Below are 26,666 nucleotides of genomic sequence, written 5' to 3' on the forward strand. Positions count from 1 at the left end.
TTATGCTAAGGGTCTCGTATCAGTGTTCATAGTACTGTACACTGTTGGAAGATTCAAAATGAATTTTTCTGTCATGTAAATTGGCATTCTTGACCATCTCTATGTATTTTATATGAGAAGTATATATTTATCATATATTTGTTTATATATACATCTTTCTGTATACAGTCAACATTGTCAACAAATTTATTCATACCCTTGCTACAGTGGCGTCGCGGTGGCGTAGTGGCAGGGTGTTTGGTCCCAGACCCCAGAGATACCGGGTTCGAATCCGGCCGGGGTTCCCTGATTTGTCCCGTTGACGTTGTGCCCTTGGGAAAGGCACTTAACATGACTCTCCCCACTTAACCCAGGTGAAAATGAGTTCTTAGCCTAGGGACGTCCCTCGGATAGGACGCTAAATGGAGGTCCCGTGTTTGAGAAGAGCCACACCTCAAGCACTTTAAAGAACCCAAAACACGTATTGAAAATAGTTGGGGTGTGTGGATCATATAAATCTGTCCGGATATGCAGCTTGCACTCTTCAGTACAACCTGGTGTGTTACGCCTTGATGCGGTTTACCGGGTATGCAATACAAACAACAACAAAAACAAGCCAATTGTAATGCAGAGGGTTGTGGCATAAATGCTTTTCTTAGTGTATGTGCAGACATGCGTGTGGTGCATGCGTGCGTGTGCATGTGTCACGGTGTGTGCGTGTGTTTTCTGTTACGGTGTACATGTGTGTGTCCATGGTAAATGGACGGAAGATGCAGAGTAATCAAATACGGTGTTGCTGAATTTAGACCATCTCAATGACAAGTTTTAGCCTCCTTCGCAGACTTCCTATGACGGCAGCGTATATTTTGGGGGGGGGGAGGTTCTCTAAAGGGAGTTGTGTAGCCAAGGGAGTCGGCTTTAGGTTCTCTAAAGGGAGTTGTGTAGCCAAGGTCCCTTTAGGTTCTCTAAAGGGAGTTGTGTAGCCAAGGGAGTCGGCTACACAACTCCCTTTAGAGAACCTCCCCCCTCTCCCAATATATACGCCGCTGTCATAGGAAGTCTGCGAAGGAGGTTAGACAAGTTTTTGGTAAGGAGTGATAAAAATTATCAGTGCGAAACGTTCAGATATCACTGGAAATTTTGTCATTTTTGAGTGAATGAAATGTTTCCGACCACCCCTTCTCTGAATGTTTGGAATGGAATAGTCATTATAGTACACTAAAGCTACCTTTTAGTGTTAATTTATGTTATTTATCGGGTATCTATTAACCCTCAAACCACCGTATGGGGTCAAAACTGACCCCAGGCGTATATCAACATGTGCCATTTTGACATTTCGAGTCGAAATCAAAATTCCTTCCATGAGTTTGTTTCTATATATGTCTTATAGCTTCTCACAAGTTTTTACCGAGATTGGCTCATTGTTGATTAAGTTATCCTAGAAAGTTTACGCATGGTCCAGTGGGGTCAAAACTGACCCCAGCAAAATCTGCACTCATATTCCCTATTGTTTGATACTTGTCATCTAGTAACATGTATAATAAGGGTTATCATGATCATAGTTACAAAATATAATTTTGTAGAAACGTGAAAAAAACAATTTTTTTAAATGAACGTAAAGATTAATGAAATTGCGACGTATTATGACGTCATTTATGTGATTTTATTGACGAAAACCAACAAATTGGGTATTTTCATATAATTTAAAGGTACACGATAAAACTTAAATAGAAATTATGTACGATAAATCATAATATATCCAAAGACGTTATGTGTTGATGGCAACAGGTACGACGTCAAAATGACGTCATAAAAATTACATTCATATCAAGTTACACTAGCGAAATCCGCCATCTTGGTTCCGCCATCTTGAATTACTTTAAATGCATTTTTTCATCATATAACCTAATAATACAATAAAGATGGACCAAAAAGTTTATATTAAGATTGTTTCTGTTTGAATAAACATGGTGATGATGAAATTTGAGGTTGAAATAGCCGGTTATAGCTAATCTAATCATATCGTCCACCATCTTAGATTTTGACTGATGACGTAATCAAATATGCATAGATTATGAATAATAAATCATAAAAGTGATAGTGAAGTAAATTGGTTGGTATTGATGTAAGAAAATTAGTGCAGTTTGAAAAGACAGCCCTAGAATTACATTGTAAAATCCAAAATTAGCGACTTTTTCCAAATATGGCTCTAAGAAACCGGTTGCCATAGCAACATGAAAATATTGATTATATATTTCATTAAATTACACTTGTTGCCAACGAAATTTTAGCAAAGGTGACCAAGTTTGGTTGTTCTAGCGTAAGCCATTCAGATGCTATATGACATCAAGTGTTTGCGCAGGCCTGAAAAGAGCCCTCTTGTCTGAATAGCTTTAGTTGCAAAAGACGATGTTCCCTATTCTTGCATAAATTATGATAATGAGCAGAAATTTTTCACACCTAATCATGTCAAACTGTCCCTTATAGATTACTTAAACCATACATATATACAAACCACAATAATAGTCACCAATAAAGCTATATTTGTAGAAAACATTGTGGGGTCAGTTTTGACCCCATACGGTAAGATTAGTCGTAAAAAAGCTACGGTGGTTTGAGGGTTAAAAGAGATTGTTCATCACAGGAAAGTCCATGTCAGCCATTTTTACAGCCCTTCGACAACTAAAAAGCGCCACTATGCGAGTTTGAATGAAATAACAACCAGGTCGCTATCTACGTCATCTACACTTCATATTTAACAAAGGTGTATCGTATTGAGAAAAACAATACCAATCATAGTTACCTGCATACATTATTGCGACGTAGAAAACATAATGTTACAAGACTGAACACAAAAAACTTCATTGCACACACACACCATAGTTTTTTCGTCCTTTACCAGTGGTGAGCTCCCACCAACCCTGTCTGATAAAAACTCATCAAGAGACTCCTGTAGTATAAAGAGGTTATGTTATGTTATTGGGTAGGACGAATACTCTCTCTTCGCAGCCAGGGCTGAATTGTGAGGAGCGCACATTTGGCGGGGACTAGATCGCAAGGGTCTGTAGCGACTGCCATTCGGCGCGCAGGTGGCCTCAATACGACAATTGTCCCATGTGTGGCCATAGGACTGTCGGTTTTGAACCACTCACATCGGGAATAAGGACCCCTACTCTCTCTTTTCGATAAGTGCGGTGGGATCTTTAACGTGTCCAAGGTGTGGCTCTCGTCAAACAAGGGACACCATTTAACGTCCTATCCGAGGGACGTCCCTAACCGAAGGTAGGTACTCATTTATACCTTAAGTGAGGAAAGTCGTGTAAAGTGCCTTTCCTAAGGGCACAACGTCAACGGGACAAATCAGGGAACCCCGGATTCGAACGCAATATCTCGGGGTTCTGGGGCCAAACACCCTGGCCTGCCACTGCGCCACCGCGACGCCACTCCCCATAACCCCCTTGTGTGGTCCATAGAGGTCATGTACACTCTTTCCATGTGGAGAAGATAACGTGTCTCATCTGAATTTTTGATATTTGAATCATTTTACAGACTTCAATTGTAATTCTGAACAGGAAGCTGATTGTATACTAGTAATATTATCTTTTCTGATTATATCACTTGGTGAACGAATTAACGAGGTATTGATACCTTTATAAATAACTCTGCTCGTGCTTTTGCACAATAAGGCCATTAGTTTAACATTCACCGAGAAATTTAAGATGACAAGTTGAACCAGTATAGTTCTGCTAACAGAAAAACATTGTCTCCGCTTTTATGACTTTAATGTATTTTTCAACGACTTAGATTGGCAGTATTGTATTTGATGTTATAGCATCGTTTATAGGCGTTCTTGATCTGTTGTAAGGAATACATATTTTTAGACATATATACATATATGAATAATCTTTTTCTAACGTAACATGACCTATTTACGTGCAGAACCTATTTACGTCCGGTTTGGCTCATGTCCACTTGTCGCGGTGTATTATGCCAAAGCCTGTTCTCATTAGCAATAAAGAACATCATAAGTATTATCCTTAGCCATCTCTTTGATTTTTGCACAGCAAAACATAATGGCTATGCGTTTACCACTTGAACGCCACGTGCCGCGCATGTGGGGGAAATTTACAGATAAACATTGTTTTTTTTCCATCGCGTGAAGCAAGTGGCCGGACAGACATAGTGATTTTACTATCATTTGTCTGCAGACTACTTTGGACATTTACTGTGCATTTTTTTTTCTGGTCTATGTTCTTCAAGCATAGCGCTAGAAGGGAAAAGATTCAGAAGTGGACGATAATGGGTTACCCTAGCACAATTCTTCATCATATACCTCAGTATGAATACATGCTCGCACGGCGTTAAACAGGCGGAGAAAAACTTACAGACCATGCATTTTCTTTTTAGAAGAGCTGATATTTCTGCCCATAGGTTTGAAATTTGGCTCTGTCCGCGCGGTTTTAAGATAAATACGTTTTGAATAAATCGGACGTTAACTGGTCATCTTACGTTAAATGTTTCAGACATTTTTTGTGATCTTGTCTCCCGTTTGCCTTGCGTATCACTAATGCACTTTTTATACACGTATCAACATACGTTCTTATGGGCCCTCAATTCGAAGAGGACGGCAGTATTGTTTGCATATTGATAACATTCCTTCTCAGATCCGTTGCTAAGAACTCAGCATACAACTGACTCATTAATCATGTGTCTACCATAAGATAACAGCACAACGAAAATGTCATTCACTGCGAAGTCGGTGCAGATCCAGTCAAACCAGCAACGGTTACATCATTCAGGATAAAAATAGTATACACGAATGAGATTTACAGAACAAGGGTCTTAAAATAGACGTTTATTTTCATACGTCTTGATGTATTTCTAAATTTAGTTGGCGATAACCATTCTGGCTGGAAAGCCAAAGTAAACAATTGACCGCAGTAATGAGTATGGCAGGAAGGAACGTGCTTTGAGTCTTGACGTTGAGGGAAGCTCAATCTCAAGGTGATGACAAGAAGACGACAGACTTTGCTACACAAGTTGTGCGTTTGTGTCCAGAAATAGACTTACAGCTTGGCAGTGGAAAGTAATGAGTTCACCAGAATTCATGTCATTTTCCTATTGTAGAGTGGCCTAGTTGAGGGCTGACGCCTCGCACACGGTAGGTCGTGAGTTCGAACCCAGGCTGGGTCATACCAAAGACTTTATAAATGGTACATACTGCTTTCTCTGCTTAGCACTCAGCATTTGGGAAATAGTATGGAAGTTAAACACACATCACTACCAGCGGACCAGCCCCTTGTTGTAGAGAACTTGCACAAATGTGGGTGTCCCAAGGGCTATAGAAATGGAGATGGGCGCCACCCCTATGCGTCTTTTAAAGACACCCGGGTCACTTTAACTTTTAACCTAGCCACGTGAGAAGAACGTGGCAGCCCGTAGGGTACTTTTCCTGAATCGGACAGGAATCCTTTTCATAATACAAGGCCTTTCAGAAATCATCAAATAAGGCAAGGGAAGTGTAAATGCAGTCTGACGTTTTCTTCCTACTGCCGTGATGGAACTGAGGAAGATTATGCACTCAAACGTGGCGTTTTGTGGCGTAACGGCTAGAATATTCGGCCGTCAAACAAGGGAACCCGAGTTCGAGCCCGGCTTACCCCCAGACATGTCTGGACATGCACCCGGACGTTTTGCCCTTGGGACAGGCACACAAAATGTCCTCACTTCACTCAGGTGTAAATGAGTACCTAGCTTCGGTTAGGGACGTCCCTCGGATAGGACGTTAAATTGAGGTCCCGTGTTTGGGGGAGAGCCACACCCCGCGCACGTTAAAGAACCCACCACACCTTTCGAAAAAGAGTAGGGGCATGCCCCGGTGTGCGATGGTCCAAACCTTACAGTATGGTCTGGGTTGACATCTTGAAAAGGGATAGTCACCTGTTATGTCAAACCTTCCACAAATGTGGTAAATCTAAATAAAAAAGCACAAAAAAACTTTGTGGGTTTTTGCAAGAGATATTACAGGGGTGCACTAACTAGGGCTGAAAAACGGACCTCTCTGTCATATAATGGGCAAAACATAACACACGACAATTTTGGCATTAGGAAAACATTCTAGAAGTTTATTTCATAAAGAATACTTCCATGGAAATGGATGTAAAATAATTAGGTAGGAGAGTAGACAAAATTCATCATAGAAAATTGACTAGGGTATGGCAAAGTCTTGCTGATTTTCTATAAGACAATTGTTTTATATAATCTATTGTTAGCTACGACGATATGTGATCGAAATATGTTATTTAATGTGGCAGTAGTTGTCTTGTTATGATTAATACCAATCTCAGAGAATTGATTTACCAACTACAACATTGTCAAACCATTTTGTAACTATCGAGCTACATACTGCAATAACCAACCCTGGATACTGATAAGTTACATGTCTGTACTTCAACACTTTAAACAGTCAACCTATTGTGATTCAAATGATGACAACACAGTAACAAAGACAGAAATTTACAGGTAAAGTCCATAATGAATTTGATCACGGGGCGAGGGGTGTTTTTAAAATTAGCGTCTTTATAATACCTTGACATTATATTTCATAATCAAGCTACTGTTGATATGGTATATCATTCATAAGTAGTTTGAACACGGCAATTCACGAAATGGTTAACAATTCACACAACCAATGAACGCATATGTTCACAATTAAACGCACTCTGTGTACATTTCTTCAAATGGCTGCAATATCATTTAACACATGTACACAAGTGCAGTTCCAACGACATGTCAAGTACATAGAGACTAATAGCAAATTCCATAAATCGCTACATTTAATCAGCTACTGACCGACAGTTTCCAATACTTATGACACAGTGAGCTTCCTCCGCTACTGAAATGCCAGTGTTAAAGTTTTTGCATCGAATACATCGTTTGATTTAATATATAAACTGTAATAGAGACCTCACAGTATTCACTAAAGAAGCGGTCGTCTAAAACTTAAAAACACCTTAGTGAATATCTGTTTCTAAACATGATTAGTTGAATAGTCGTTCGGACGTTTTGGAGGCATACTTAACCCAACAATTCTAGGTGTACAGTAAAACGTCTTATATTGGTAGTAAAGAAAGTGATAATTTCTGAGCAAAGTTTGCTTAGTCGTGTACAGAAATCATTTGTACTGCAGTTAAAATATAATCTTTATATCAGATCATAAGTCGAGCAGTTGGCACAGTGTACGCTTTGTCATTATGTGCATATACATTCAACCGGACACAATGAGTTAAAAATACAACACTGACAATGGCCGCGTTGGAAATGATGTAATTCTACCGTAGGCCAGAAAATACCATTAACAACGTGCATGGTGGCATTGAACCGTACCGGACGTAGTAAGGCCACAGCAAGTAAATTTTATGGATGACATCCTCCGCAGACTCCAAAATTAATGAGATAGGGCGAAAAAAACAAGCCGTGCCAAAAAAAAACAAGATTCGTATATTTTCAAGTTTTGAGATCATAATTCTTGTTAAATTTACTAGACCCCCCCCCCCCATTATCTATATAATGTCCTTGCTAGGACAAATGCAGAAAACAGCTTGTTATTATACCATCATGGGCAGGAACTACACTGGGTATTCATATGCAAGGAATAGACTGTCAATGTCTGCGACATATTTGCCCATTTTTGGCTCGTTGACCACCGTCGGAGTACAATGAAATTTCTTGTTTTTTATTTCGAAATCAGGCGAAAATTAATGAGCGCGCTGATGTCATTACTTGCTGTGGCCTAAGTTGAAAACACAACACAGAAATATAGGCCACATCGGCAATGTTATCGTTTCTTCTTCAGCTTATTTTCTGAAATTTTCAGAGACCACTGTGAAGATGACAAACACCTGACGGGGTCTTTTGTTTTTTCAACGGACCCTCGACTCATCAACCAAATGTTGACAGACATTCATTTTTGGCAAAGGTAATGGCACTCTTCCGGAACCTCAGGGACGTCCATGACCCCCAGGATTCTCAACCCAGCCTCCTGGAGCATGGTACAGACCGACTGCTTCCCCCATATGGTCCCCAACCCCCTCCCCTTAAAGTGCATAGACACCGGGACACAGTGAAGAAGGCTAGTAGAATACATTACGGGGCCAAAGGGGTTACCAATGTTATCTGATATCTTGGAATTCCCCTTGATTTCAACCAATGAGAAGAGCCCGCCGGGCTTGAGAATCCGGCGGACCTCTTTGAGAGCATCTTCCGGGAATGCCACGTCATGGATGGCGTCGAAGGCGGTGACGTAGTCGAACTTGCTGGACCAATCAGCGGGGAGCTTAGCTGCGTCGTGGGCCTCGAAGTAGGTGTTGGTGAGGTCCTCGGCCGCTGCTTCCTTGGTGGCGGCGGCCATGGCCTTGGCGTCGAGGTCGATGCCGTAAAACGCGCTGTTGGGGAACCTCGAAGCCAGGATCAGGGAAGGCGCCGCCCTCCCACATCCAAGGTCAATGACGTGGATGCCGGATTCTGTTTAAACAATAACAAACAATGTCTGAGTATTGATTGCAATTTGTATACTAAACATAGCAACAACGCAAATTCTCATTTACCCTTACTATCAAAGCAATGATAGAATGGAAACAGGGTAGATGCATGGTTTCTACCATTTTAGTTAGTTGAAGATCAATATCATTCATCCTCTTTAATCAAAATTAGGCCATCGAATTGTTCTCACTTTGTAGCTATCATGAAATACTGATACATGGCGGCATTTTGAACCACTGAATTGAAATCATCAGTACAAGACCCTGCTTAAAATTAACACTTGGTATTTCATAATTATGATTAATCATAGAAATGTTATATATGTATTAATCAACTGATAAATTATCATAACTGTAAGACTTACCCAGCTTTTCCTTGAGCCCTGTGATGGTGGGGATGAAGTGGTCCACTAGGGTGTCCTCGTGGTGTGACCTGCGCACTAGGTACATCACGTCCTGCAGCGTGGAGTAGGCAGAGTACGGAACTCCTGCAATATTCGAAAGGGATTATGATGTGTCAATCATCATCATCATCATCATAGTCATTATGCTCGTACCGTTATCTTCATGATTATCATCATTATCACCACCACCACCATCATCATCGTCATTATCACTATCATCGTCATCGTCATCATCATCATCATCATCATCATCATCATCATCATCATCATCATCATCATCATCATCATCATCATCATCATCATCACCATCATCATCATCACCATTATCATCATCATCATCATCATCATCACCATTATTATCATTATAAACATTATCATCATCATCACCACCACCGTTATCATCATTATTAACATTATCATCGCGTTATCATCGCACCTTTTTTTTCAGGAAAACAGCAGTACCAAAAGACATAGCCTCCGTATATAAAGGTACATTGTTTATCAAAATAGGCAATTTGGGCTAGCTTTTTAAACCCTTAATAATTGAATGATATCGTTTTAAGCTATAACTTTATAGTTCTTGAAATGTAATTTGTGTGGAGAACATGTCTACAGGTCTTTTTGCCAGTTACAATTGAACGCGGGTATCTGCGTATGATTCTAGAATCTTTTACACTGAGGGAAACACTGTTACAGTCAGTGACCTGAAAGCCAAAAGTCTGCAAAAGTCTAAATGCTGTAAACTATGTGTTAACTATCCCATCTGGCCGCAGTGGTTTTTCTGCGCTATTTTAAGAAAGGATCGTGATGGAAACGTTTTGATGCGGTCTTTCATAGACTGCCGAGAACGATTTAGCAGACTTGGCCTTGGTGAGGTCGTAATAGAATGGTGTTTCCAGGCACTTTTTAGGTCTTATATTCAAGGCCAAAACAAAAGACAAAAACGTGTGGCCAAGGAATGTGCTTCGATTTTACAACCAAACGTCGGGCTTTCTACATGACATTGGAAGCCGCTGGTGTGCTCGAAGGCGATGCAATGTTGCATAGTGATTACATTGATGATCAGCCTCTTACTTTCTTTTCATCTCTCTTTTGTTTTGGCTATTAAGCGATTTTCTTTCGGATATATCATAGACCAAATATTGAGACAAAGTACCACTTGGATTAGATTTGGCTTACATTAATCTTTCTTGATAGTTCCTTACATTTTTGTCCCAAACTTTCAGACTTTCACATAGGCACTACGCAGTCGAGAGTGGGTACCGCTATGGAACGTATTAGAAATCCAATTACATTATAGGAAAGTAGAATAGTTTAATCATGCGATCCAATTAAAGAAAACGTAATTATTCTTTTAGGTTAAGGCAGTACAGCTTTACTGAGGATGCCTGACCAAGTGACACGTGACTTTGGGGACATGTGACTCTGGTGATAGGATTCAAAAATACTTGGGCTAATCATTAGGAAGATGGACAGGATTTCTGGAGGATTGGATCGAAATATTATGCTTTAATCAAAACTGTTATTAAACACGCGCCATTACCAGTGATCTAGCTCTGACACTATGCTGCTGCAGTGTTAATTTGCACAACCGTGTGGTCCATGGGCTATGCAAACGGAGATGGGAACCGCCCTATAACTGAGCCGTGTTGGAAGGATCTAAACTATAACTAACTCAATGCTTCCGTGAATAGTTTCATCAGGTTGGTAAGTCACTGAATAAAAATACTCTTCCTTTACACAATCAAGAGATTTTATTCAACCGACGTTTCGGTGACCAACTGTCACCTTCTTGAAGGCAATTCTGACTGGTTCACATTGCACTGCAGCACAGGTGTCGCTGCTTATAGATGCGTTCCCAAACGCAAAGTATTTACATATGTACAGTTACAGAGAATGACATCACAATTCGTCGGTTGAATAAATCTCATGTAATTTGTTTGTTGTTTGTTTGTTTATTTTTATTTCACCAGGGGAGTCATATCGCCAGCTGGCGTTTTTCAATGAGCCTTGGGGAGCTCTTGGTTGTGTAAAAATGTGTATTTTCATTCAGCAACTCAATGCTCACCTGTCGGACCGTCCTTTGCGAAGCACTTGACCACCTCGCCCGTGGCCTGCGCGAAGCAGTCCGCCAGCTGACAGAACGGGGTCACTGACCGCCTGAAGAATGAATGAATAAAATCTTATTTCTATTCCACAACAATCGTACATCTACATCTACATCTACATATGATACCCCCAAATAGCCCCTTCAGGGGCAAAGTAGGGGGGGGGGGAGTTGAGGTCCCGGGCTAAGGCGGGCAGGCCTCCAGCCTGGCACGGAACGACTCAACGGTGGGAGCCGTCGCAACCGTGCCAGGCAGGGTGTTCCACTGAGGGATGGTACGGGGAAAGAAAGAGTGTTTATATGTGTCGGTTCTAGCGTGGATGGTGTGAAACTTGAGGTCGTGGCTCCCCCGGGTGCGCCCCTGGGCTGGTTTCAACAAACTGTAAGTGTCTATATTAATGTGGTTATTAACAAGTTTGTAGAAGAAGGTGAGGCGGGCGTTCCTCCTCCTTTCAACTCCTCCTGACATGGTACAATGTATGGTAGAAAATTAACAATACCACCAGACTAGCCTGTCTTACAATCAATTCTAACTGCAAAATATTTTCGATGACAGCATATGGGTTATAATGCAGGCATGTATGGGTCTCGCTTTTGGAATGATGTATAAAGAAATTGACTTATGTAGGCGGATATAGGAGTTTGATATGGCAACAATACATAAAAAATATGGTTCTGTGTACCAGATAGAGTGAAGTTATTTTAACAAAAACTTTATTCAGATAAACAAAAGATACAAAACAGAAGCATGAAACAAGAAAATACAGTTGTACATATACTGACAAATGTATAACTTGTGGCAACGATCCATTGAGCTTACAAACCATACTAAGGTATTAAGATTCCCACTTTTTGTTGTTTTTACATATTTTGTTCTTAAGTGTTGCAACATTTTTCTCTTATCTGTATATATAGGTATATATGCTATAGAGTGAAATTTGTCTTAGCAATAATAGTCTGTAACATAACAGCGCATCTCTATCTTCACCTGAACTGCGACAGCAGGACGGGGATGCGGTGTCTCGGCAGGAAGAACGTCTCCTTCTCCATGTCCACCACGTCAATCACTCCTGACGTTGCCATGGCACCGACCCACTCGCGGACGTACCTGTAAAACGGTTTAGACAACACAGGGTCATTCGAGCCTATACTATCGAGAAAGCAACACACAAGGCGAAAGTAGTCTTGATGTGGGCTTGAATAAAGTTCTAAACGGGAACTATGCGGCTACAGCGTCTTTTCTGAAGATGTGGCGTGAGTGTGTACGGTTGGCTTGAGGTTGTCCACAGCTATTTGCCTACAACACAGGGTCAGTTGTACCAGCTGATTTGAGCCCGGTCTCATTCGACATACGATCGTCGCACGGTCGCCCCCTAAGGAAATTATCGGAATATCCGTCTATCAGTCCATAAGTGGCGTCGTGTGGCGCAAGTGGTAGAGCATGCGGCTGTCAAACAATGGGACCCGGGATCGATCTCGGGTTGTGCCCAGAGAAATGTCCGAACTTGCGTCCCGATGTTGTGCCCTTGGGAAAGGCACTTAACAGGACTTTCCTCACTTCACTCAGTACCTAGCTCATCTAGGGTTAGGGACGTCTCTCGGATAGGACGTTAAATGAAGGTCCTGTGTTTGGGGAGAGCCACACCCCGCGCACGTTAAAGAACCCACCACACCTTTCGAAAAAGACTAGGGGCATGCCCAGGTGTGTGATGGTCCAAATCCTTTTGTCTGAAGTTGGTGATTCACTACAAATCACCCGGATGGATGCCTGGCGAACCTCCGTCTCGTATCAGCCATACGGTGATTTACACCATTCACCCGGACGGGAGACCTGGCGCATCACCGTCTACAGCCATGTCACCCCGTAAAAAGGGCGGTATAACCCATAGCAAGGGGCCAGTGCTGGCCTGTGCACGTACTACTACTGCTACTACCGTCTATCAGTCGTACAACATTCAGCTGTCTTGTTCGGAAAGGGCTCCCTTAGATCCTTAGCGACAGTTAGTTCGGTCACTGCCTGTTTGAAACGTCTACGATAGCAAAATTGCACAACGGCCTACGACACATGTGACCGCGCCGTCACTTCGATTCCCTTCTTGACACATTCTAAAACCTTAAGGTCCTTAAAGGGGTGTATTGTAAAATCTGGTGGGCAAAAACTACAAATATGCAGAATTTGAAAAATATACATTCAGATTCACATTTGTAACTCATTTGTAACTTATTTCCAACATATTCCCGTCATTTTGTCACATTTCCATCATTAATAAACGACGAAAACGCAAAACGCGCAAAATCTGGCTTATTTGCATATTATTTATCTGCCCCCATTTTATGACATGCAAATTAGGCCAGCGTAGAACGCTATAGAATAAGCGAATCGACCGTTGCTGTCGGAGTTCGAGCGTCACAGGAAAATAACCACAAGTAAACAAACTTCAGAACGTAGCGCGTTCCATCGCGTGTTCGGTGGTTCGTCGGAATTTTGGACGAAATGGTGGACAAATTAAACGGCGGTGGAGATTGCGTGTATATACATTTTTTCCAGACGTTCGCACGACACTAGAAAGTCGCATACATACGTGATAAATATTGCTGTGCAGTGTGATAAGGTAGATTCAACTAATGATGAGAAAAATAACCAAAAGCAATGAATTTTGTTTTCTGTTCCGATCACAATATGCCCCTTTAAGGTATGGCGAGCTCAAATGATAATGGCGAACCGTTGAAATTTAGTTTTAGCTGTGGGATAACCCTTATGTAGTACTTGCACTGTTGTGTGGCCCAAGGGCTACAGAAACCGAGATAGGCACCACCCTATATACTGAAATGTCCGGGAATGGTTTAGATTTTAAGTCACTAACTTTGAAATGTAGTTTGTCTGGTACAAAATGGTGTGGATAGATTTTATGATAAGGAATTGATACCTACATGTACATTTTGTAGCAGTATTCAATATATAAGCATGCGATGCTGACACAAAGTGTTACCCCCCAACGCACACACACACACACACACACACACACACACACACACACACACACACACACACACAAAAAAAAACCCACCCATATATCTACAGCTCTCAATGATAGGGTAATTGTATGATACGATACGAGCAACATCATTAAATTACGTCTATATTCAACAGGACTGATGAATAGACCAATTAATGTGCTTGTATTCGTTTGTATTGCATACCCAGTAAACCGCATCATGGCGTAACACACCAGGTTTGTACTGAACAGTCCAAGCTGTATATCCGGACAGATATTTTTTATCCAATCACAGCGGGAAGGACCCCTACTCCTTTTAATAAGCGTGGTGGGTGTGGCTCTCTCAAACATGGGACCTCTATTTAACGTCCCTAACCGAAGCTAGGTACTCATTTTTACCTGAGTGAAGTAGGGAAAGTCGTGTAAAGTGCACCGTCAACAAGACAAATCAGGGGAACCCGGATTCGAACCCAGGACCTCTGGGTTCTGAGCCAAACACCCTGCCACTGCGCCACAGCGTCGCCCCACGTGGCAGTGCTCATATGCCCAAATTAAAAAAAAGAAAAAAAGAAATCAATCTTCCTTCATCTAAGTCGCAAATATTAGTAGCATGGTAGTGGAAAGAGTACGCAGGATACACATGTAAAATATGTACTTGTAGCCTCTATCTAACAGGAAATCTTATTATACACAAGTGTTTATCTTAGAATGCGTTGCATGGAAAGACGAAAATAGGTACCGGGTTCAAGTAACGAAAACAGCACATTGGAACGAAAAAGCCCCACCTTTTTTTGTGTTTGAAGTCCCTCGGTTACTATATTTGGAAAAAGAATCTATATCTGTACATTGATGACAGAAACGGCCTCGTATGACAAAAAAATGTCATAAATAGAAACGTTGTTTGCATCATCTGCTATTTTCACAGGTTATATCGACATACATCCGTTTGTTTGGCATTTTAAACACTTGATAACCCTAAGCAATCATCCTGTCGTAACCCTTGTTTGATAGTTAATATTTACCTTTTGATAGGAGGACCACCCATTCGGTGTTAAGAATGCCATTTTCCAAGCAGAGGTTTCGATCGAGGCGCTAGCAGTGGCCGGGATTATTAACGCTGCCCTCCTTTCACCGGTACAGTGACCTAGTCGGCTAGTGGCTAGAGTGTTCGCCTTGCATACGGTGGGTCGTGAGTTCGATCCCCGGTCGGGTCATACCAAAGACTTTAAAAAAATGGAACATCCTGCTTTCTCTGCTTAGCACTCAGAATTTGGGAAGAGTACGGAAGTTAAACACACATCACTACTAGCGGACCAGCGCTAGCCGGGCCCCCTGCTGTAGTGACTTGCACAATTGTGTGGCCCAAGAAATGGAGATGGGCGCCACCCCTATGTGTCTTATCAAGACGTCTGAGATATTTTTATTTTTATTTTCACCGGGAAGGGCAGCGACACCAATTTTAAAAGGAAAGCCCCGCCCTGATGCGTTCTATTGCAGAAGTGAAGGGAGGGGGGGGGGGAGCGTTAATTTTCTCGGCCTCTACTAGCCCCAATCGGCTTGGGGGGTAAAGAACGATTCATAGTCAGAAGCTAGTGTGTTAAGCCCCCCTCTCATTAGACCCGCGGCACGCTGGCGGCGTCGCTGCGGCCGATAAAATTGACAAAGCACTCAACGAATTTCATCTTTAAAAAAAACGATTTTTTTAACGCTTTGTGTGTTTTGTTGTCTTTTTGGTCATACTTGTACGTTTTGAATGATATTCCCATTATAAAGATTCTATAAAGTCAAGGGTAACACAAATCTTGTTTTCATAGGACGCAGCGACGCCGCCAGCGTGCCGCGGGTCCAGTGAGAGGGGGGCTTTACACCGAAGGAAGGTCTTACCGGTTGTACAGTGTAGATACTGACCTTAGCAGACTTCGAGGTGGGCTTTTCGGGGCTAATAATTTGCTGATTTTGAAATTCTAATGCCATATCAGTTTAATTTGTATCCCTTTTTTCTGGCTGGCAGAGAAACGTTACAAATATCGGATAAGAGATATGTAGTCATTTTAACACCTGGATGGGGTGAGGAAAGTCGTGCATTTCTCAAGGGCACAACATCAGTGGCATGTCGGGGGATTCGAACCCTGAACCTCTGGGTTCTAGGCCACCAAACACCCTAACCTACACCAACACGACGCCACCTACCTACCGACCCTAATGTTTCCAGCACCGTAATAGGAAACACAAGATTAATTTTCATTGGCCTTATCTATAAGTGTGTGTACTTGACTCACCAGACCCGCATCCCGGCGGCATCGGCGATCTCTTGACACGTGGCGGGCCCCTCAAGCCGCCCCAAGGCCTCGAACAGCCCGGCCCGGGACCCCAAACCAAGAAACAAACATACAAATAAACAACCTCTACTCACCGGACCCGCATCCCGGCGGCATCGGCGATCTCCTGACACGTGGCCGGCCCCTCAAGCCGCCCCATGGCCTCGAACAGCCCGGCCCGGGACCCCAAACCAAGAAACTAACATACAAATAAACAACCTCTACTCACCGGACCCGCATCCCGGCGGCATCGGCGATCTCCTGACACGTGGCCGGCCCCTCAAGCCGCCCCATGGCCTCGAACAGCCCGGCCCGGGACCCCAAACCAAGAAACTAACATACAAATAAACAACCTCTACTCACCGGACCCGCATCCCGGCGGCATCGGCGATCTCTTGACACGTGGCTGGCCCCTCAAGCCGCCCCATGGCCTCGAACAGCCCGGCCCGGGACCCCACGGACATGGCCATGCACACGAACCCCGCCTTCACGATATCGAACATCTTCATGGCGAACTCCATGGTGGACTCCTCCCTTTCCTGTAGCACGTATTCAAAACGTAAGGGCCCTGTCATACTTTTGCGTATACACAAGCCCGCATGAGTTGCGTATTAACATGTTTTTTTGGTTTAGGTTAAGTTTGCAGCCGAAGAAGTTATTTCTTTGGTTTGATTACCTGACCGCACAACGATGGGTCGAAGTAGAAAACAACTTCCTCCCCGCAAAATTTACTGAAGCAAACAAAATATGTTACTGCGGAACCCATACGCACTGGAACATACGCACAAGTGTGACAGGGCCTTTAGCACGGGGACAGAGCCATTCAGCACTGGAAAACCAGTGCTGAACTTTCTTCAGCACTGCAAAAACCCGTGCTGAGGCCGATTCTGGCGTTGATTCAGCACTGGAATACCAGTGCAGAAGGCATGGTTTTTGATACCTCTTTGGACACAACTGTGTGTGTATGGCTCTTGTCGTCCCTGTAGACGGTCGACAGCTTCGGTCGATATCTCAGCTTAGCAGTCAGTCATGATCACTCTGGGGGGTCCTAGCTTTGCAGTGCCTCTCGTGCGTATGACACTATAGTCGAGATACTAAACTTAAACACGGCTTTAAACGCTTAGGTTATGCAGACGTGGTCTTACCTGTTGGTCACCGCTAGACGCCATCACGACGTCGTTCTGATGATGGTCAGTCTCAGTAGCGCTCATGTTGTTGGGTCAGATTTCTTTCTTAGCAAATCTAAGAAAAAAAGATAAAGACTAAACAATTTGTTTAGCTCGTCTCTGTCGACCCTCTCCCCACACGATTACACAAGCAAGTCATCAGTCAGATGGATGATATTCAGCACCGAATAAGACTGACCTCTGACCAAATGATCTGTTTTTGTTAGTATAATTGGAGCGTGATTGAATACAATGATGTAATTAAAAGCAACCAATGGCGGCTAATGACTCTCTGACCAGTAGCCACGGTAACTGGCAGACGACTATCATGATTTCTTAATGACGTGACGTCATTAGCAAGTTTTGCATAGGCCTGCCTCACTATGGTAACGGTTCCTGGAAAAAGGTCAAGGGTCAAGAAGATGGCAATTAACACATTCATAGTTTTAACACACCCGTCCGACCTACCTTCCACTAGCGTAAAGCCCCTGTCACACTTGTGCGTATAGCCGTTGCGTGTGAGTTGCGAATTGACATTTTTCACATACGCCGCCGTGCGCACTTTACGCGTCTCACATGCATCTCAATCGATTTGTGTAAGTTTTATGTTCGCTCGCATACGCACAATATGGCCCAGTAGGCATAATAGTTTTGGGTATGAACGAAATTACGCTAATGCGCAAGTTATACGTTATAAATATGTTTCGATTATTTTGATGTATGTGTAAGGCACATCTAACATATGAAAAACGAAATGTGAGTCACACATTCGTCAAAATAGTCGAAAAATTCCACAACTGTTGTGCGTACAGCTGCGTATTGAATTTTGTCGATACGCAACTCACACGCAACGTGTATACGCTCAAGTGTGACAGGGCCCTAAGGTATTGACGTGGTATCTACCAGACTAACCACACCTAGTACCTGCTTTATAGGGAGAATATTTACACGGAGGGTTTAGCCACCAGGGGGTTTCATTCGCAGGCGAAGAAATATCAACTTTACCGTGGACTTTTATCTATTTATTTATTTCGATTTACCACATTTTATGGAAGGATTGACATAACAGATGAACTATCACCTTTTCAAGATGTCATCCCAGACCGGACTGTAAGATTTAGACCATCGCACACCGGGGCACGCCCCTACTCTTTTTCGAAAGGTGTGGTGGGTTCTTTAACGTGCGCGGGGTGTGGCTCTCCCCAAACACGGGACCCCCATTTAACGTCCTATCCGAGGGACGTCCCTAACCGAAGCTAGGTACTCATTTACACCTGAGTGAAGTGAGGAAAGTCGTGTTAAGTGCCTTTCCCAAGGGCACAACGTCGGGGCGCAAGTTCGGACATGTCTCTTGGCACAACCCGGGATTATAGATCCCGGGTCCCATTGTTTGACAGCCGCGTGCTCTACACTTGCACCACACGACGCCAACCGGACTGACTCTACTGCCAAATTCTTCCCTTTTTGTCGAATTTTTCGATCCATACGCCAATGGGAAGGCCTAGTGAAGGCTAAAACTGAGGCGTTGGTTTAGAAACAGCACTGTTACAGGATGAAACTCTTTCTTATTTCAAAGGCTGAACTTGAGCTCAAGTGTATTCTTTGGGATGGTTGTAATTTTTCTTCCACGTTTTCATCATTTTTTTTCCTTAGTCGCGCGGGGATGTTTCCTTGTTAACGGGACAAATCCTGTCAATGGTTGTTCCTTGCAGGCATAAAACGCCACCTCAAGCTGAGGTTACTTCCCAAAAATAGCTCCCGTTAATGACCTCGTTAACTTTTAAGCTATCCGCAACTGAAACATGTTGAATGTATTACGTAACACCGACCACAAGAATACATCGTTGCAAAGTGTACAGACTCGCATATCTTTTCAACAGAAAAGGCTTGTAAGACAAAGTTTCACTACATAGCCAGTTCATTGTTCAGTGTCTATAATTTGTTTGAAAGTAGCTGTCTAGTCCTGTCCACAACTGTCAAACGACTATACTAGAAGGGAACCCACCAATAGCAATTGTCAAGGACAAAACAACTACACGACAGCGAATGTAAGAAGAGCTGAACTTGATTTACAGCCATCATTTACACTTAATCGCACAAAGATTTTAAATCCGATGACTTAAGCTAGTAAAAAGAGTATCGATGATGAGTAGTTGGGCTAACACAGGATCCGTAATATGTCAAAACCCTTTACAGATAGCTGTGCTTAGTTACGCCACTGTTTAACAAAGTTCTTTGTACACCGCCAGTATTTAATCACCTGTCGCCACTTCACACACCGTCTGTCGCCTTCCTCCGGGCAATACCGACTAGTTACAGATTAAAACAAGAAAAGACTGCCAAACGGGAAAATTAAGAATGGCATCACAAAGAAGCTATTTACCTGACTTTCATACCCGGAGGCTGATTTTCGACAAGTCATTCTTTCTGCTAACTAGAAACATGCCACGACTTGTCAGTAGAAGCTTTTTCTTAGCGTCTACCAGGCTCCGTAGGTTGATGGTAAATTAGTAGAAAAGGAAAGGGAAGGAGAGTGATCTCGAACCAGTTTAGCTCAAATGAAGTCAATGAACAGATGAGCTAATCTTCCACTGGTCGTGACAGAGAAGACAGACGCTATGTACAGTATTTACATGTTCATTGTACCCCTAGCTCATTTCGATAAGCACAATGAACAGTGGACCACGGCTTAATGTCCCGTCCTAAGGACTTAGACCCTTTCCGGTAGCGCGCATATATGCATGTAGGATGAGCGACACAGCCGGGATCGAACCCGGGGCTTCTAGTTCCAGAGGCAAGAGCGCTAACCACTGGACTACGCATGCTAGAAATTGGCCTAATAGACAAATATAACATACCAGAAACTGGACGAAAATGCAATTCTCGGTTACAAACGGTATTTTCGATCAGCTAACTCTTCTTATATCCTTCTTATATTCGGCCGAGTTCTGCTATTTTTCCAGCAATCTTTGGAGCCTGGTATACAGGCCAACGTTTGTTGTCTCCCGGCTCACATTTAATTGGTATGCCAACGATGGGAGCAAACGCATTTAAAAGTGCACATTTTGTTCAGAAATGATCTCCTTGGAGTATATAAATCACTCTTTGTACGACAAATACATCACCAAGACCTGAGTTGACCTGCCTCAACTTGGCAGAGATCTTGCTTGATTCTTCAGATGCGGCAGAGACGAAATAAACCCAGAAATTTGGCGCGGTCTTAAGACAACACAACTGGTTATCTACTTTCCAGTCAACATTGGACTTATGTAAGGTCTCGTATAGTAGCATAGAAGCATGTACGGAGCACGCGGACATATACGTTTGTAACTTGCGCCCCGACGTTGTGCCCTTGGAAAGGCACTTAACACGACTTTCCTCACTTCACTCAGGTGGAAATGAGCACCTAGCCCATTTAGGGTTAGGGACGTCCCTCGGATAGGACGTTAAATTGAGGTCCCGTGTTTGAGGAGAGCCACACCCCGCGCACGTAAAAGAACCGACCACACCTTTCGAAAAAGTGTAGGGGCATGCCCCGGTGTGCGACGGTCCAAATCCTTCTGTCTGGAGTTGGTGAATACTCAAATAGAAATCATAGCATTACGTTTGCTCATGGAACGGAAGTTCTTTTTTCTGTTAGTAATTGTTTTATTACATATATACCATTACTAATATAAGAGTAATTGTAAAAATAATTTTCATGTAGCAAAGCGATTGAATAATATGAAAAAAATACATACACAGAGCCTCTGTGTTGAACTGGTCTAATAAAAAGAATGCCATAACCATGAAAAATTAAGAAAAAAATACTTTAACAATCACAGAAAGAGATGCATGTCATGAAGCTATTTTCTACCATTGGGTTTTTAAAAGCTCATTGCGTGAAATATGACAGCATCTTAAAATCAACATGAAAATTATTTTTATCATTTTTCTATCCGTCTGAAAAAAAAACCAAGACGTTACAAGATAATATTACAACCCATCATCAGAACTTGCAGACTATGAATGATTTCAAATCCCTTTCTAATAGAAATATTTTGACCCATCTATCATTTAGATGAAATAGCAAGAATAGAATAATTGTTTTATCAACACATACCGTTCAACGCCTCTCTCGTGTACAGAGTTTGGCCGCAGAGCTGCTGGCGCTAGCGATGTTACAGTCTTGTTTAAGGCTCGAACACGTGTGTGGGACTACACTTTATATTGGCAGGCAACCACCGTGTATTTCCTTCCGGTAACTCGATTATGAGGCGGGTAACCGATAACGGAGGCGTGGTGTTATCCAATTGGAAGTTGTTAAAGCAAACACGCTGTAATGTTTTCAATGACGCTCTGTAGTCAAGAGAAAATATTCAAACGTTTTAAGTATGTTTCTCCAAGAGGGGCCATATACATTTGAAGAGTGAATAAAGTTGTAAAACGATACGAAAGTGGACCATCTATTTGACTTAAAGCAGATGTAAGGAAATAATTTTAGCTGATTTCATTTTTTCTTATAAAAAAGACGGTCAACAAGATCAGAGCGCTTGGGATGTAATATGGTGCCCATAAGTATGAAAATTTATGATTTTTCTATTTCTGTTTTTTAAATGATATTCGCATCTAGCAGGCGAGCCCTTGGGCAGGCATTGTGCATTAGAGGCCTCTATTAGACTTACTATGTGCGACCTTTAAATCTAGAGTCTTGAGGATTATGTCAAGAACAAGAATCTTAAGTGGCGTCGCGGTGGCGCAGTGGTAGGGTGTTTGGCCTAGCCTCCACCAGGCCCTCTTACGGGCGTATGAATCGTAGAATTCGTAGAAAAAGGAATGATTAGCCGGTAGAGTCAGTCCACAGTGAAAATCACATTTCGCCCGTTTAACGGAGCCAGAAAGTGAAACCCTGGAGTAGTTAGTCTGGTAGAGACTATGTTTGGCCCCAGAACCCAGAGGCACTGAGTTCGAATCTGGGGTTCCCTGATTTGTCCCGTTGACGTTGTGCCCTTAGGAAAGGCACTTTACACTAATTTCCTCACTTCTCTCAGGTGTAATTGAGTACTTAGTTTCGGTTAGGGACGTCCCTCGGATATGACGTTAAATGGAGGTCCCGTGTTTGAGGAGAGCCACAGCTCTAGCACGTCAAAGAACCCACCACACTTATCGACAAGAGTAGGGGTCCTTCTCGGTGTGAGCGGTTCAAAACCTACAGTCCTATGGCCGCACATGGGGCAATTGACATATTGAGGTCACCTGAGTTAGCTCCAAATGGTAGTCGCTCTAGGCCCTTGCGATCTATCCCCGCCAAATGTGCGCTCCTCGCAATTCAGCCCCTGGCTGCGAAGAGAGAGTAGTCGGCCTACCCAATAATAAGAAATAGGTAAACGATTTGCGACCCCCCTCATCTATCTAGGTTCATTTCTAACTCATGGTTAACTGTATTTTACCTGGCGTTTTCCTCCACACCCACCCCAATGTTGTGGTCATTAGAACACTTTTTATGTGCGCTAATCTATCAGTAACGAATCATCCCTGAAATCCTCATAATTAACTCACCGTCTGGTGTGGTTTCATAACGAGACCACAGTCAACGGCTGCAGGTCTCACCGCTTGTCCTGATTTGCATAAACATGGACGTAGTCTATCGTCCTCGTTACCAGTATAAGGAAATTCTATTTTTCACTTTAAGGACGACAAAGCAAATAATTTCTTATTGATGTTACAGTGGTTAGCTTACTTTGCGATATTCTTCAAGAAACTCACGTCTCCCTAACTGGATTCCAGACGTTAGCAATGTAGAACTTTGGAAGCAGAATTTTTGTGGGATTTTTTCGTTTGTTTGTTCGCACAACCGCAGGAAATTTGAACCAAGAACCTTTGGATCCTGAAGTAAACAACTTTAGCTACAAGACGTAAGATCAACAAAAGAGATATTTCCCTACTATATGCCGAATTCTTCCATCCAAGAACAATCTCGTCTTTCAATGGATTTATTTTGGATAGGATTTTAAATGTACACCCATGAAGCGCCCTCTATCGACATTTCTTTGAAATCCATTCGCATTGATCCTCTAAGGCCACATTATGCAATATTTGTTGACTGCGAGACTTCCGTTAAATTTCTATATTAAAACCACTCACCTAATTTTATGACACGCTTGATTTTGAGGCTTGCTTTTTGATTGGTTAACAGGGGTGGTGAGAGGGAATGTAAAGCAAACAACGCCATGTAATCTAGAATCGGTCTGATAAAACGTGTTTGATCAAGATGGTTCAATGAAAACGCAGCAAATATCCCCCTCCCCCTTCTTTGTCAGAGGTAGCCTCTATCACGTTCCACATGTCGCTGGAAAAATAGTAGAAATTGGCCAAAAATACGGATAACATGCCGGTGACACGCGAACGTCGCGATCGGACGAGCTCCGGAAAATCGCCTGAAGCCCGCGTTATCATCGACAGGACGTCGGCCGTTCTGACACGTCGATCAGCCGAGCTAAATTTTTGATTTGTGACGGGGACTTAAAGAAGTGACAGTTAAGTTTGCGACCTCTAACTGTAACTTCTTAAGCGGACCAGCTTCTCTAGCCTGTTATCCGTCTATTTGTCAAATTTCTACTATTTTCAAACGACCTGTGAATTAAGCCTGGTAGAGGCTAAGTCAGATTCGAAGTGCCTGGAACAATTATCTTTACGAAATGCGAGCTTCGCTTTCAAAGTGCGGCCGGCCACGTCGACCTTACGGTTTTTCTTTTGTCTTACTTTTTTCATCGATGCTAAAACAGAACCAACCGTCAATGTGCGTTTGAAGCTTCTACGTCATATAATGAATATGCTGGATTTGGAAGACAGTCCCAAGACAGCTACAGTTCCCAATTAATTGTCTTAAACCTCTCGCACGACAGAAGGCGAACAATCCCTATGTCCAACACGTTACCATAGTGTGAAGTGACGTTACTACAGCGAGCCATTCAGACTTGTCTTTTATATAAACCACTTTATCACACAGTATACCCGTGCATTATATACAAGCCGTTACGAAATACGAGCATAAAAACAAACAGGTCATACAGGGTTGTAAAGGAAAGTAGTTTACCCTCAAAACAACCCGGGACATATCAAGTTCTAGTAGAAACAATACGCGACTTCCGCCCATTATGAGACCTACACATGTTGTATGGGCGGATAAACACATGCAGGTTTGCAAGGATTATTTTCTCTGCACCTGTACGATTCGATGTTATCGGTAGACGTGAAAAGATCTGTAGCCAGGTCATGAACTCCAGAACAAAAAGTCGTGGTCTGTTGTTTTTGTTTTGAGACCTTTTGTGTCTGCCAGGGACCAAATGTCCCCTTCACGTATAGCGCACTGCCGTAGGCGTTTGGCTACCAACTTTTTATTGGTTATACGGCGTTAGGCAGCAAGGAGAAGGTTAAGATACTTTACACTAGTCAGTATGCAAACATTAAATTTGCAGAATCGGTATTTATCATAAAAGAGAAATGTTCGCGGTTGTTCTATGTTTGCGGTTTTCGCGGTGACAGCTTCACCGCGAATTTAAACACATCGCAAGCATTTTTGTTCGGTCTTCTGTCCGCCTACTCTCTTTTCAACCGCGAAGTTAAAACCACCGCGAACACACCGTTTTTCACCCAGAACCCAGAGGTACTAAGTTCGAATCCGGCGTTCCCTGATTTGTCCCGTTGACGTTGTGCCCTTAGGAAAGGCACTTAGCACGACTTTCCTCACTTCACTCAGGTGTGAATGAGTACCTAGCTTCGGTCAGGGACGTCCCTCGGATAGGACGTTAAATGGAGGTCCTGTGTTTGAGAAGAGCCACACCTCGAGCCCGTTAAAAAGAACCTACCGCACTTATTGAAAAGAGTAGGGACCTTTCCCGGTGTGATTGGTTCAAAACCGACAGTCCTATGGCCGCACATGGGGCAATTGTCGTATTGAGGTCACCTGCACGCCGAATGGCAGTCGCTACAGACCCTTGCGATCTAGCCCCGCTAAATGTGCGCTCCTCGCAATTCAGCCCCTGGCTGCGAGGAGAGTGTAGTCGGCCCACCCAATAACAATAAATTCACGCTTGACGTACTGTGGAATGCTGGTGTTAATGGCGCAACACGTGCCATGTATAACATTCCATGTACAGATGCACGTGTCGCGTCTTTTGACGGTTTTCGTACACCCTTGTCGATGTTGGCTCTGTCATATATATGCATAGCTTGCTGAACATCAGACGACAAAAATAATCGTACGAGATATGTGTCGAGGTTCAAATTGTAAAAACAGAATCATTTGAGCTCTAACGTTTTTGTCTTCCTTTACAGCTATCGTGATAGAGCACATATTGTCTCTACCACAATTATTGACTGGAGAGATGTCACATTTATCTGGCGGTCTTTCTATTCCATAATGCTTGATTCTGGTTCTGGAGCAGGGTACCTGGGTTCGAATCCCACAGTGAAGTCGCTAACCCGACGTCGTGCATGATATTCTGCTGACTCGGTAATGATCCTATTGTCAGAAGGCCGGCAATGGAAATAATTAGCGACCCAGATTTTGCACCAGAGGACCATGTACGGGGTAACCTCTACCAGGCCCCGTGGGTCGCTGGGAAAATAGTAGAAATTGGCCAAAATAGAGTCAATTGTATGAAGGGAGTCGGCTACGGAGAGAGGGTCAAATAGGCACCTGCGAATGAAACCCTCCATGGCCAAAGTCTCCCCGCAAATGTTCTCCCTATAGCCGGCGCGGTTAGTCTGCTAGAGACTACTGTACGGGTTCGAATCCTACACTTGACTGTTAAACATGTTAAACCGTCTTCAGTACAAGTGTACATGCAGGTGTGCAGTATCTAGCCATGCATATGTGTCATCTGTGCAAGAAAATTGGGTCACGTTAAAACTACAGCTCCACATGTACTGTGCACGGCCATTCATATCGCAAATAGTAGCAAGTAAACCTCTCAGCGATCCAACAGTGGCTTGGGAAAAACTTAAATTTTCAGAAATATAGTGCAACTAACTGGGTGGCATCGAATGACCGAGTGGGTATGCTAGTGGATACGAGAGCTTGATTCCTGCCGGTGTTCTTGGCGTTCCTGGTTAGACATTGTGTCCTTGGAAAAGGCACTTAACACGACTTTCCTCACTCCACTCAGGTGTAAA

General features: G+C 43.0%; 2 protein-coding genes across 2 annotated transcripts; both read right to left on the bottom strand.

The window, feature by feature from the left end:
• Window positions 1–7,778: 7,778 nt before the first annotated feature.
• On the bottom strand, window positions 7,779–11,095 carry LOC136446108 (S-adenosylmethionine-dependent methyltransferase Rv2258c-like). Its single transcript, XM_066444390.1, has 3 exons — window positions 10,992–11,095; window positions 8,885–9,007; window positions 7,779–8,502 (listed from the first exon to the last, which is right to left on the bottom strand). The coding sequence occupies exons 2-3, from the start codon at window positions 8,967–8,969 to the stop codon at window positions 7,943–7,945; spliced, it is 645 nt and encodes a 214-aa protein (XP_066300487.1). The 5' UTR covers window positions 8,970–9,007; window positions 10,992–11,095; the 3' UTR covers window positions 7,779–7,942.
• A 919-nt stretch (window positions 11,096–12,014) lies between these two features.
• Window positions 12,015–17,555, bottom strand: LOC136445683 (S-adenosylmethionine-dependent methyltransferase Rv2258c-like). Its single transcript, XM_066443817.1, has 3 exons — window positions 17,490–17,555; window positions 16,708–16,883; window positions 12,015–12,138 (listed from the first exon to the last, which is right to left on the bottom strand). Exons 1-3 carry the CDS (start codon window positions 17,553–17,555, stop codon window positions 12,015–12,017), a joined length of 366 nt encoding a protein of 121 aa, XP_066299914.1.
• Between the last annotated feature and the right edge of the window lie 9,111 nt (window positions 17,556–26,666).

This window comes from Branchiostoma lanceolatum, chromosome 12 (assembly GCF_035083965.1).
Source record: "Branchiostoma lanceolatum isolate klBraLanc5 chromosome 12, klBraLanc5.hap2, whole genome shotgun sequence".
In the NCBI taxonomy this organism is placed as follows: domain Eukaryota; kingdom Metazoa; phylum Chordata; class Leptocardii; order Amphioxiformes; family Branchiostomatidae; genus Branchiostoma; species Branchiostoma lanceolatum.